General features: G+C 48.6%; 1 protein-coding gene across 1 annotated transcript; it reads right to left on the bottom strand.

The window, feature by feature from the left end:
• Window positions 1-2,450: 2,450 nt before the first annotated feature.
• LOC147084194 (uncharacterized) lies at window positions 2,451-7,764 on the bottom strand. The gene has a single exon (XM_085979451.1). The coding sequence runs from the start codon at window positions 7,532-7,534 to the stop codon at window positions 5,309-5,311; it is 2,226 nt and encodes a 741-aa protein (XP_085835577.1). The 5' UTR covers window positions 7,535-7,764; the 3' UTR covers window positions 2,451-5,308.
• Window positions 7,765-13,400: the final 5,636 nt, after the last annotated feature.

Here is a 13,400-nt window from a genome sequence, read left to right as displayed (position 1 = left end):
TGGCCCTATCAACTATACTATAGGGTCCCATGTAGAGTGGCTCTAAACTTCCCACCTGGGAATAGTTTCTTACCATTACGAGGTCTCCTATCTCCCACTGGTGGCTCTTGCTAGGCTCGAGCAGAGGCCGGTTATTCCGATGCTGCTTCCCCATGCTGTCTGCTGCCTGCCCATAAATTACCCCCGCCTGCTCCTGACTGGTGAATCCCGATAGTATGTATGGAACCCCGTTAGACAGAGGTGAGGTGGTGGGATTATCCGTATGGATCACGGTGCATGATGCCCCCGTATCCAATAGATAAGTCCCTGTAACCTTCTCTACCTCCCTCTGTACGAGCGGTCTCTTCCATTCATCGTACCGGAGATTACACAGACGGACAGGCTGCGCGGGCTCCAGTCATTGTGGGGAGGCAGAGGTGGGCGAGGGGGCTGCAGCACCACTGATGGCTGCTACCTTTCCCTGATTGGTCCTGAGGAAAGATTTTATCGACTCCATGACGGACTCGACTGTATCGGGAGGAGTTTCTGTCTCTGCCTTCTGAGTTGGGCCTCGGGGGTCCGGGCCTTATCATCTCTCCCAGGCTTTTCACAATCCCTGTGCCAGTGGCCATCCTCCCCGCACCTGCAACAAGTGACTTTGTTCTGGGAGGGGCGGCTCCCCACCTGGCGCCACTCTTTCTTGTTTTGAGCCCCAGGTTTAACCTCGTGGACCTTACCCTTTTGCTGGGGGGTCCCACTATTCCGACCGTTCCTATATGCTACTGTGAGCTGCCGGATTACAGTCTCTTCGGTTGCTAGGGGGTCTCGGTGGTCAAACCAAGTATCAGCCTTTGCTTTTATCTGGGGCAGGCAATTGGACACCAGGCAACGAAGCCATTGGGTCCGCTGCTGCTGGTTCAGGTGTGCCCTATCTTGTCCCCCTGTACACGCGCTGTTGTAGACTGGCCACAGCCTGTCTGCAAATGCTTGTGGGGTCTCCCCTTCCTTCTGCAGAGTTTTCCCTATGCGATCGAATGGACTGCCGTCGTTCGCACCCATGGCTTCCAGTGTTTCCTCCTTTAGGTCCTCAAAACCCTTCTGCTCTCTCTTAGCCTCATCTGAAAGGGTCTGATAGAGCTTACTATCTACAGAGAAAAGCAACATTTTGGCTTTCTCTTCGTCATCACAGCCGTTAACACAGGCTGCCTGTTCTATCTCTTGGAAGTGCATTGAGGGTTTCCCTTTTCGGACAGCAGGGGAATATGTTTCACCAGGCCTCTGAGCTGTTGGGTATCATAGGGTACCAGATAAGTATGCTGAACAGCCCCTGGGTCATTATCGTTCACGGGCAGACCGTACCTCCGTTGTCGGAGGGGGTACACTGGTCCTGGTCCCCGCCTGCCTAGTGGGACTTGCTGGCGTTCTCCTACCACCCCATTGTCCACCCCTTCTTGCTGCCAGAGCTCCTCAAAACTTGGAGCTGTGGGCTGCGGTCTTGGGATCTCTAATTCCCTAGCCAGCTCTGTTCTGTGTGCTGCCTGTGGGGCAGTTTGATTTGGGCTGCTGGTACTGTCCGACGGACTTCCCTTCAGACTTATGAGACATATCATCCCTTTAGTCCTTAATAACTCCATACCCAAACTCTCTATCTGTCTGTTACATGGGGTATGATCTGCTCCACTAAATCTTTGGTCGCAGGCCAGCTTATAATCTGCCTTTACCTCCCTAACCTTTTCCTCCTGCTCTGTTACTTCTGAGGTGAGGCAGGCATTCTCTTCCCGCAGTTTCATCTCATTACTCTTTGCTTCTGTAATTTGGCACTTTAGGAACTCTATCTTGTGCCTCGTGTGGCTTTTGCCCTTGGTAGCTTCTTGGGTGAGATGTGCGTTTTCCTCCTGTAGCCTCATCTCACTGTCCCTAGCCTCTGTGACTTCGTGCACAAGGCGCTCTATCTCTGCCTGGCATTTTGTGACCTCTAGTGTGAGGCGTGCATTTTCTTCCCACACCCTCATCCCACTACCTCTGGCCTCATTCACCTCTCTTATGAGGCGTTCTACGTCCGCCTGGCATTTTTCAAACACTGACTCCCGATTCTTGGCCTCTGTAACCTCCTCCCGCACCCTCATCTCACCCTTCTTAACCCAGCCACCTATACTATAATAGGTCAGCTTACATGCTGCCGCTAACTTCTGCAGGGCTACCCACAGACTGAAAGCAAGAAAAGCAAGAGCTGATGCTTTCTCTAGATCCAGACCACTTATCCTTTCAAAAACTTCCTCCAGTCCTGCCGTGGTCGCCAATTTGTAGGTGGGCATCCTTTACCTGGTTTACAGTAATTTACCTGGTCAGGCTGCCTTTGCCACTGCCCTGTGACCTATTTCAATCAGCGGTTTCAAATTGCTAAAAAAAAACCTCCAGTTCTGACTGGAGGAACTTATAATTAATGATATATTAAAAACGGACAAATAGTCTGGAAGCAAGAAAGTCAAATTTTATTAAAACTAAAGAAACTACACCACACGATCAAAGTAATCACGGTAAAATTGCTTAACAGGGGAAGGCAGACGGCAAAAATGAGGGATAAATGGCTACAATGTTAACCGTACAATCTTAGCAACATTTCCCTTAAATTACCACCCCTTTACTTCTCACTAGATTGTCTTGCTAGTGGGTCAGAAGCCTTGCTCACCTGCAGTCCAAAGAGTAAAAGAGACAAAAAAGGGGGCAGAGGACTTCCTGGGCTTAATCTTTATACCTTGGGAGTCCTTGCTGTTTTCGCACCGAAAATGTCCGTGCGCAATTTCGCGCCGAAAAGTCCGAATACACAAGAGAAGGGCTTTTAACTTCCTCCATTCATACATGGAGACATCACGTAGTAGAGTCAATTTCAGTGAATGGATGTGTGTTAACAACCCATTGTGCTTGCCGTCCGATGATTGGCTGATTCAAATGGGCCACTCCCCAGTGTAAACAAGCAGCTTGTAGGTTACTGGACCCACCCAATACCACAGGGTGACCGACAGCTCGGGCTCCATTCAAACTTACTACAGGGCAGTGCTGAGCTTTTCATATGCTAACAGCCTGTCTGTCCTTTTCTGCTGCCTTTTAAAATTCTGTTTCCATGAGGTCTGTTCAGCCATTTTTATGCCCTGGGCAATTTAAACAGGCCAAAACTCAAGAGTACATCTTTTAATAAAATGTACAATCTTAAAGTGTGCGATTTTCACAAAGTTCTTTGATTCCAGTGTCCAAGTGCTGCCTAACTTATGAGCTTTTTAACGCAGCCTTTTGCGGTTCTGAGTATGTTTTAAAACATTGTCCAACCCAGAGACAATTTAAATCACACAAGTCTTCGTCCACGATGTGGATTAATATTTCCCGATCTTCGGGGGCTGAGGGGATTTTGCGACCCCTACAGTGGTGGGTGATCGACTCGAGACCATTGTCAAGGACAAATTTAATTCTCACTTGGAGAAGCATGGATTAATAAGGGGCAGCCAGTATGGATTTGTTAAAGGTAAATCGTGTCTGATTAACCTGATTGAGTTCTCTGATGAAGTAACAGAGGGTTGATGAAGGTAGTGCAGCAGATGTTGTATATATGGACTTTCAAAAGGCATTTGATAAAATACCACATAACAGACTTACTCTGAAAATAGAAGCAGAGGGAATTAAAGGGCTGATGGTAATTTGGGTATATAATTGGCTAAGGGAGAGGAGGCAGTGAGCAGTGCTGAGGGATGCTTTTCTGACTGGAGGGAAGTATGCAGTGGGCTCCCCCAGGGGTCAGAATTAGGACCATTGCTTTTCTTGTTAGATATAAATGACCTGGACTTGGGTATAGGTGAACAATTTCAAAGTTTACGGATGATACTATTTATGATGTTGCCAAGTTTTGTGAGTGTACTAGTAGCAGACTTCAGAAGGGCAGAGACAGACTGTGAAATGAGCAGACACAAAGCAGATGACATTAAATGAGGATAAGTGTGAAGTGATGCACTTTGGGAGAAACAACAGGGAGAGGCCGTATAATCTAAATGGGACTATTTTGAGGGGGTGCAAGAACAGAGGGACCTGGGGGTCCATATTCACAAGTCTTTGAAAGTGCCACGGCAACTTGGTGAGGCGGTTCAGGAAGCGTATGGGATATTTGACTTTGTCAATAGTGCCATTGAACACAAAAACAAGGAAGTTACACTAAACTTTTACAAATCACTAGTTAGGAACATAGGACAGGAGGAGGCCATTCAGCCCCTCGAGCCTGTTCCGCCATTCAATGAGATCATGGCTGATCTGCGACCTAACTCCATACACCCGCCTTTGGCCCATATCCCTTAATACCTTTGGGTAACAAAACCTATCAATCTCAGATTTAAAATTAACAATTGATCGAGCATCAATTGCTGTTTGCGGAAGAGAGTTCCAAACTTCTACCACCCTTTGTGTGTAGAAATGTTTCCTAATTTCACTCCTGAAAGGTCTGGCTCTAATTTTTAGACTATGCCCCCAGTCCTAGAATCCCCAACCAGCGGAGATAGTTTCTCTATCTATCCTATCTGTTCCCCTTAATATCCTGAAAACTTCGATCAGATCACCCCTTAACTTTCTAAATTCCAGGAAATACAACCCTAGTTTGTGTAATCTCTCCTCGTAACTTAACCATTGAAGTCCGGGTATCATTCTGGTAAACCTACGCTGCACTCCCTCCAAGGCCAATATATCCTTCCTAAGGTGTGGTGCCCAGAACTGCTCACAGTGCTCCAGGTGTGGTCTAACCAGGGTTTTGTACAGCTGCAGGGTTTAGGCCTAAGCTGGAGTCTTGTGTACAGTTCTGGGCACCACACTTTAGGAAGGATGTCAAGGCCTTGGAGAGGGTGCAGAGGTTGACCAGGATGGTACCAGGGATGAGGGACTTCAGTTATGTGGAGAGACTGGAGAAGCTGGGATTGTTCCCTTTAGAGCAGAGAAGGTTAAGAGGAGACCTAATAGAGGTGTTCAAAATGATGAGGGGTTTTGATCGAGCAAGTAGGGAGAAACTGTTCACTTTGGCAAGTGGGTCGGTAACCAAAGATCACAGATTTAAAATAGTTGCTAAAAGAACTAGAGGGGAAATGAGGAGAATTGTTTTCATACAGAGGGTTGTTAAGATCTGGAACGCACCATCTGAAAGGATGCTGGAATCAGGTTCCACAGGAACTTTCAAACAGTAATTGGACGAGTCCTTGAAGAGGACTAGTTTGCAGGGTTCTGGGGATAAAGCTGGGGTGTGGGACTAAATTGGACAGCTCTTTCAAAGACACGATGGGCTGAATCACCTCCTTCTGTGCTGTTAGATTCTATGATCAGTGTGAAGTCGCTGGTGTCTCTTCAACTCCCCGGAGCTTTTAAAGCTCTTCCCACAGTCAGAACATTTAAAGGGCCTCTCGTCAGTGTGAACTCGCTGATGTGTCAGCAGGTTGGATGAGTGAGTGAATCCCTTCCCACACACGGAGCAAGTGAACGGTCTCTCCCCAGTGTGAACTCGCCGATGTGCCAGCAGGTTGGATGAATCAGTGAATCCCTTCCCACACACAGAGCAGCTGAACGGCCTCTCCCCAGTGTGTAGGTGTTGGTGTAGCTTGAGGTCCCCGGACCTTTTAAAACTCTTCCCACACTCAGAACATTTAAAGGGTCTCTCGTTAGTGTGAACTCGCTGGTGCCCCTTCAGCTCCCCGGAGCTTTTAAAGCTCTTCCCACAGTCAGAACATTTAAAGGGCCTCTCATCAGTGTGAACTCGCTGATGTGTCAGCAGGTTGGGTAACTGGGTGAATCCCTTCCCACACACAGAGCAGGTGAACTGTCTCTCCCCAGTGTGAACTCGCTGATGTATCAGCAGATTGGATGACTGAGTGAATCCCTTCCCACACACAGAGCAGGTGAACTGTCTCTCCCCAGTGTGAACTCGCTGATGTACCAGCAGGTTGGATGACTGAGTGAATCCCTTCCCACACATGGAGCAGGTGAACGGCCTCTCCCCTGTGTGTAGGTGTTGGTGTTTCTTGAGCTCCCCGGAGCTTTTAAAACTCTTCCCACACTCAGAGCATTGAAAGAGTCTCTCCCCAGTGTGAATGCGCTGGTGTCCCTTCAGCTCCCCACAGCTTTTAAAGCTCTTCCCACAGTCAGAACATTGAAAGGGTCTCTCGTCAGTGTGAACTCGCTGGTGTACCAGCAGGCTGGAGGGCTGAGCGAATCCCTTCCCACACACGGAGCAGGTGAACGGTCTCTCCCCAGTGTGAACTCGCTGATGGACCATCAGCTGGAATAACTGAATGAATCCCTTCCCACACACGGAGCAGGTGAATGGCCTCTCCCCAGTGTGTAGGTGTTGGTGTCTCTTCAAACCCCCGGAGCTTTTAAAGCTCATCCCACAGTCAGAACATTTAAAGGGTCTCTCGTCACTGTGAACTCGCTGATGTACCAGCAGTTGGGATGAATCAGTGAATCCCTTCCCACACACGGAGCAGGTGAACGGCGTCTCCCCAGTGTGAACTCGCTGATGTACCAGCAGGTGGGATGAATTAGTGAATCCCTTACCACACACGGAGCAGGTGAACGGCCTCTCCCCAGTGTGTAGGAGCCAGTGTCCCTTCAGCTGCTGGGGGCTTTTAAAGCTCTTCCCACAGTCAGAACATTTAAAGGGTCTCTCGTCAGTGTGAATAAGTTGGTGTTGCTTTAGTTCCCCGGGGCTTTTAAAGCTCTTCCCACAGTTAGGACACTGAAATGGTCTCCCATCAGTGTGAACTCCCTGGTGTCCCTTCAGTTCCCTGGGGCTTTTAAAGCTCTTCCCACAGTCAGAACATTGAAATGGTCTCTCATGCGTGTGAACAAGCTGGTGTCCCTTCAGATACCGAGCGCTTTTAAAGCTCTTCCCACAGTCAGAACATTGAAATGGTCTCTCATCAGTGTGGACAAGTTGGTGTTGCTTTAGTTCCGCGGGGCTTTTAAAGCTCTTCCCACAGTCAGAACATTGAAATGGTCTCTCATCAGTGTGGACAAGTTGGTGTAGCTTTAGTTCCTTGGGGCTTTTAAAGCTCTTCCCACAGTCAGAACAATGAAATGGTCTCTCATCAGTGTGAACAAGCTGGTGTCTCTTCTGATCCTGAGAGCTTTTAAAGCTCTTCCCACAGTCAGAACATTGAAATGGTCTCTCATCAGTGTGGACAAGTTGGTGTAGTTTTACTTCCCCGGGGCTTTTAAAGCTCTTCCCACAGTCAGAACATTGAAATGGTCTCTCCTCAGTGTGAACTCGCTGGTGTGTTTGCAGGTGGGATGAACAAACAAATCCCTTTCCACACACGGAGCAGGTGAACAGACTGTCCCTGGTGTGACTGCCCCGTTGAACTTTCAATGCAGACGGGGAACTGAAGCCCTTCCCGCTGTCCCCACCTTTACCCGGTTTCTCCCCGGTGTGACGGTGCACGTGTCTCACCAGGTCAGGCGATCGGCTGAATCCGCGTCCACACACTGAACACGTGTGCGGTTTCTCATCGTTGCGATCCCTGCTCTCTCCTTCCATGTGCAAAGGCCGATGATATTCAGGTCCTGATGAATCCAGCGACTCTGTCAGATCTTGACGTGATGTTTGGTCTGAGCTTCCCGCCTGTAACTGCTCCACTTCTATAACCCTGTAAATTGAGATCAGAAAAGGATCAGAGGCAAACTGTTGTTTAATTTTCCCCTTTCCGAACCTAGGGGCAGTGAAGCTGATTTTCAGGCCCCAGCTGCTGCACAGGTTGGTTGAAAGGATCAGCAGTAATGGCGGCTGTAATACCCACAAGGCCCCGGCTCTGCAGAAAGTGCTCTGTTGACTCTGAGTCCCGCGCATGTGCTCATGGCCCCCGCGCTCTCCCTCCTGCTCTACAATCGCCCGTCCCGATCGGTCTGCAACACGTATGCTCAGCACACAAAACCCTGCGGTTGGAACATCGGGCGTACATGCGGAGCCACAACATCTGGTACGCGTGAGCGGCTCAGGTGGGGGCGAGTCGGTGTTTCGCCTCAGCCGCCAGGGAGGTGCGCATGCGCAGGATGACCCAACATTCTTCCCGTCAGCAATCACTCCCTCGTTTCTTTAATAAAAACAGAAAATGCTGGAAATACTCAGCAGGTCAGGCAGCATCTGTGGAGAGAGAAACAGAGTTAACGTTTCAGGTCGATGACCATTCGTCAGAACTGCTTGCTCTTTAGTGTCAGCCAGTGGCTCAGTGGGTAGCACTCTCGCCTCTGAGTCAGCAAGTTGTGGGTTCATAGTCCCACTCCAGAGACTTGAGCACAAAAATCCAGGCTGACACTCCAGTGCAGTGCTGAGGGAGTGCGGCACTGTCGGAGGTGCCGTCTTTCGGATGGGATGTTAAATTGAGGCCCTGTTTGCTCTCTCAGGTGGATGTAAAAGATCCCATGGCATTATTTCAGGAAAGAAAGACTTGCATTTATATCGTGCCACCAGATATCCTAAAGTGCTTTACAGCCAATGAAGTACTACAATGAAGTAGTCACTGTTGTAATGTGGGAAAGAGCAGGGGAATTATCCCCAGTGTCCTAGCCAATGTTTATCCCTCAATCAACATAAAAAAATGATAGATTATCTGGTCATTATCACATTGCTGTCTGTGGGAGCTTGCTGTGCGCTAACTGACTGTCGCATTTCCTACATTACAACAGTGACTACACTTCAAAAGTACTTCATTGGCTGTAAAGTACTTTGGGACATCCGGTGGTGGTGAAAGGCGCTATATAAATGCAAGTCTTTCTTTCTTCACTGGTCTCACCAGCGACCTCTTCTGGCGGTTGGTTGATTGACAGACGAGAGCCCGCGCATGCGCACTCGGAGCGGCGGTTTGGGCCGACTCCGGCACAGTGACCCCTCCTGGTCACAAAGGGCAATGACCGCGCATGCCGAGAGGAGACCAACCCCCCTCCCCCACTCGGAGCTGCGCCTGCGCACTCGGATCCTGCCGGACGGAGTCGGCGCAGGGCCATTCCGGGGAAAGGCCTTGGTGTCGGGTCCAGAGTCGCGATCGGTGACGCAAAGTGAGTTTTGTCCGCTCCGATTGGGTGGAGAATGGCGCGGGGTGGGTCGGGAGAGAATCGAGAGAAATAGAAAAACCTCAGAGTCCGCGAGGCCCCGGACCGAGCGGCGGCACTTGGACGGTGCACGTGATCTCCTCGAGGACACGTCACCCGGGCCCGTGGCCTGATTGACGGCAGCTTCCGACCAATAGGGAGCGAACAAGCTGGCGGCGGGTCCTCCAACCAATCGGGGAGCCCGAGGGGCGGGACTAGCACCGGCTGATTGTCTGATCCGCAGGGCAGCGAGTTTCTCCAATCCCTTGTTCAGGGCCCGGGGCCAGGGGAGGCTGTGGACCTTTATTCCCCGCATTGGACACAAGGCTCTTTGTCTCAGGCATAGGGTGACGTCGCACTGAAACTTTCCGCCCTCCTTTACAAAGATGGCTCTTTGTCTCAGGCATAGGGTGACGTCGCACTGAAACTTTCCGCTCTCCTTTACAAAGATGGCTCTTTGTCTCAGGCATAGGGTGACGTCGCACTGAAACGTTCCGCCCTCCTTTACAAAGATGGCTCTTTGTCTCAGGCATAGGGTGACGTCGCACTGAAACTTTCCGCCCTCCTTTACAAAGATGGCTCTTTGTCTCAGGCATAGGGTGACGTCGCACTGAAACTTTCCGCTCTCCTTTACAAAGATGGCTCTTTGTCTCAGGCATAGGGTGACGTCGCACTGAAACGTTCCGCCCTCCTTTACAAAGATGGCTCTTTGTCTCAGGCATAGGGTGACGTCGCACTGAAACTTTCCGCTCTCCTTTACAAAGATGGCTGCCGTTAACCTGGGCCTGTAAGGGGAAGAAATCCCCACAACTGCAAACATGGGATCTTCAGGTTATTATTGGGGGCTTGCCTCCTGCATGAGTTGTTTATGAAGCCTTCCCACCCACCTACCGGTCCATTACTCCCTCCGTCGCGATTTTTACCCACTGCACCATCGCGCTCCCGGCTTCAGCCCCTCTCCATCTCCAGTAACGCACTGCCCATGCTCAATATACCGGTCCCTCCTGCGCCTGCGCGCTGGGCTCTTGTAGGCTGGGTGCGGCACGTGGTCCACCGCGGGGAATGCTGGGTAAAAGACCAGATTAGTGAATGGAACATGATTTACTGTGATCAGATTGAGGACTGAACCATGTTCATTCTAGTAGTCATGGTTTGTTTCTGCTAATCTTAATAACTCCTGTATCTGCGCTGGAGATTAATATTCTGTTTAAATAGTGAATAAATAAAGCTCGAGGAACAGCACCTCATCTTTCAATTCGGCACTTTACAGCCTTCTGGACTCAACATTGAGTTCAACAATTTCAGACTTTAACACTTACTCCCATTTTTCATGCTGTATGATTTTGCCATCCCCATTTGCAACATTTTCCAAGACTCGGTTTCACAGCCACATCTCTTTCCTCAGCACCTGTCTCCGGTTCCAACTTATTCCACGTGGATTCCAACTGAACTTCCACCCTTCGTGTTTCAGATCCACCCAGGATAACTTTCCTGCCTCTTACCTTAGTAATATCTGTTACATCTCCAGCTTTTTCCAGTTCTGATGAAGGGTCCCAGACCTGAAACGTTAACTCTGTTTCTCTCTCCACGGATCCTGCCTGGCCTGCTGAGTATTTCCAGCATTTTCTGTTGTTATTTCAGTGAATAAATAAGCTTTGTTTCAAACACAGTGTGTCAAATATTTGATTTCTCCATGATAAGAGAAGACGAATTGATGTTCTGTTCCAGACTGTTTCATTTTTGGGCCTTTTCTTACTCTAGATTATTTCCGTTCTCATCTCGTTCACCTTCTACCACATCAAACCCCAAGCTTGCTCCGTTTACATAGAAACATAGAAGATAGGAGCAGGAGTAGGCCATTCGGCCCCTCGAGCCTGCTCCGCCATTCAATGAGATCATGGCTGATTCAGTACCCGGTCCCTGCCTTCTCCCCATATCCCTTGAACCCTTTAGCTCTAAGAAATATATCTAACTCCTTCTTGAATATATTTAAAGACTTGGCCTCAACCGCCTTCTGTGGTAGAGAATTCCACAGGTTCACCACTCTCTGGGTGAAGAAATTCTTCCTCATCTGTCCTAAATGGCTTACCCCTTATCCTTAGACTATGACCCCTGGTTCTGGACTCTCCGACCATCAGGAACATTCTACCTGCATCTAATTTGTCCAGACCTGTCAGAATTTTATAAGTTTCGATGAGATCCCCGCTCATTCTTCTAAACTCCAGCGAGTATAAGCCCAATCGACCCAATCTCTCCTCATACGTCATTCCTGCCATCCCAGGGATCAGCCTTGTGAATCTTCGCTGAACTCCTTCCATGGCAAGAACGTCCTTCCTCAGATAAGGCGACCAAAACTGCACACAGTACTCAAGGTGTGGTCTCACCAAGGCCCTGTACAACTGCAGCAGGACATCCTTGCTCCTGTACTCAAACCCTTTTGCTATGAAGGCTAACATACCATTTGCCTTCTTCACCGCCTGCTACACCTGCATGCTTACCTTCAGCGACTGGTGCACAAGGACACCCAGGTCTCGTTGTACTTCCCCTTCTCCCAATCTATTGCCATTCAGATAATAATCTGCCTTTCTGTTTTTGACACCAAAGTGGATAACCTCGCATTTATCCACGTTATATTGCATCTGCCACGCTTCTGCCCAATCACCCAACCTCTGGGATCTCAGAAAACACCATGAATATACGACTGGTGGATTTGACTGCTGTTTTACAATCATAATTCTCCATTTGTGTGTGTGCCTGTGCATTATAACTATCAATCAGCAGCCTTTCCTTTCCCCACTGTGGAAATGTAAAAGCGATTGTTAATTCTGTACCAGTTTGAGTCTTTGTAAATTTCAGTACTTTGCTGTTTCACTAACGCTGCCACTAGTGTAATAAACACACAACAGCAACAGAGGGGCAGGGAGAATGTATGAGAAATGATTAGTGGTAACATAATAGGGAACACCAACACCTTTTATAAACATATAAAGCGTGAAAGAATAGTCCAAGGAAAGGTGGGGCCGATTACTGACCAAAAAGGCAATCATCTTGTGGAAGCAGAGGACATGGCTGAGGTACTAAATTAACACTTTGTGTCCGTATTCACTAAAGGAGAGGATGCTGCCAATCGTACAGTAAAGGAGGAGGTGTTAGAGAAATTGGACAGGATATAAATCGATTAGGACGATGTACTAAATTGGTTGGCAGGGCTCAAAGTAGAAATGTCACCCGCTCTGCCACAATCTTCCAATCCTTAGATATGGGAAAGGTACCAGAGGACGGGAGGGCTGCAAACGTTACTTCCCTGTTCAAAAAAGGAGAGCGCGATGAACCAAATAACTGCAGGCGACTCAGCTTAACATCGGTGTTATTTCCGAAACACAATTAACCGTCACTTGGAAGAACATGGGTTTATTAGCGACAGACAAAATGGATTTTATTTAAAGGCAAATCAAACCTGGCTGACTTGAATGAGCCAATGGATGAAATAGGAGAGGGTTGATGAAGGTAGTGCAGTTGATGTTCTGTTTCTGGACTTTCAGAAGGCCTTTGATAAAGTACCTCATAATAGACTGGTGAACAAAATTGGAGCCAATGATATTAAAGGAGCAGTGGCAGCGTGGATACTAAATTGGTGAAGGGACAGAAAACAGACAGTAGTTGTGAACCGATATTGTTCACACTGGAGGGAAGTTTACAGTGTCCCCAGGGGGCGGGATTAGGACCACTGCTCTTTGATTTATTTCAGTGACATGGACTTAGGTATACAGGGCATAGTTTAAAAGTTTGTCGATGACACGAATCTCGGAAAAGTCGTAAACCGTGAGGAGGACAGCAGAAGACTTCAGGAGGAAATAGAGACACTGGTGAAATGGGCAGACACATGGCCGGTGAAGTTTAATGCAGAGAAGTGTGAAATGCTGCATTTTGGAAGGAAGAATGAGGCGATGCAATTTAAACCAACTGGTACAATTTAAAGGGGTTGCAGGAACAGTAAAACTTGGGGGTATAGACACAGAAATCTTTGACGGTGGCAGGACAGGACGATAAGGCTTTTAGAAACGTACATGGGAGCATTGGCTTTATAAATAGAGGCACAGGAACATCGGAACAGGAGTAGGCCACTCATTCGTTCCAGCTTGTTCCTCCATTCAATTCGATCATGGCTGAGCTGTATCTTAACTCCATCTCCCCGCCTTGGTTCCATATCCCTAAATACCATTGCCTAACACAAATCTATCAATCACAGTTTGTCATTTTCAATTGACCGAACCTCAACAGCTTCTTGAGGGCGAGTGTTCTAGATTTCCACTACACTG

Source organism: Somniosus microcephalus, unplaced genomic scaffold (genome assembly GCF_052327205.1).
Source record: "Somniosus microcephalus isolate GS21.2 unplaced genomic scaffold, FLI_Smic_1.0 unresolved_chr9, whole genome shotgun sequence".
NCBI classification, from domain to species: domain Eukaryota; kingdom Metazoa; phylum Chordata; class Chondrichthyes; order Squaliformes; family Somniosidae; genus Somniosus; species Somniosus microcephalus.
The sequence above is the reverse complement of the archived record's forward strand: the minus strand, read 5'-3'. Positions and strand labels throughout refer to the sequence as shown.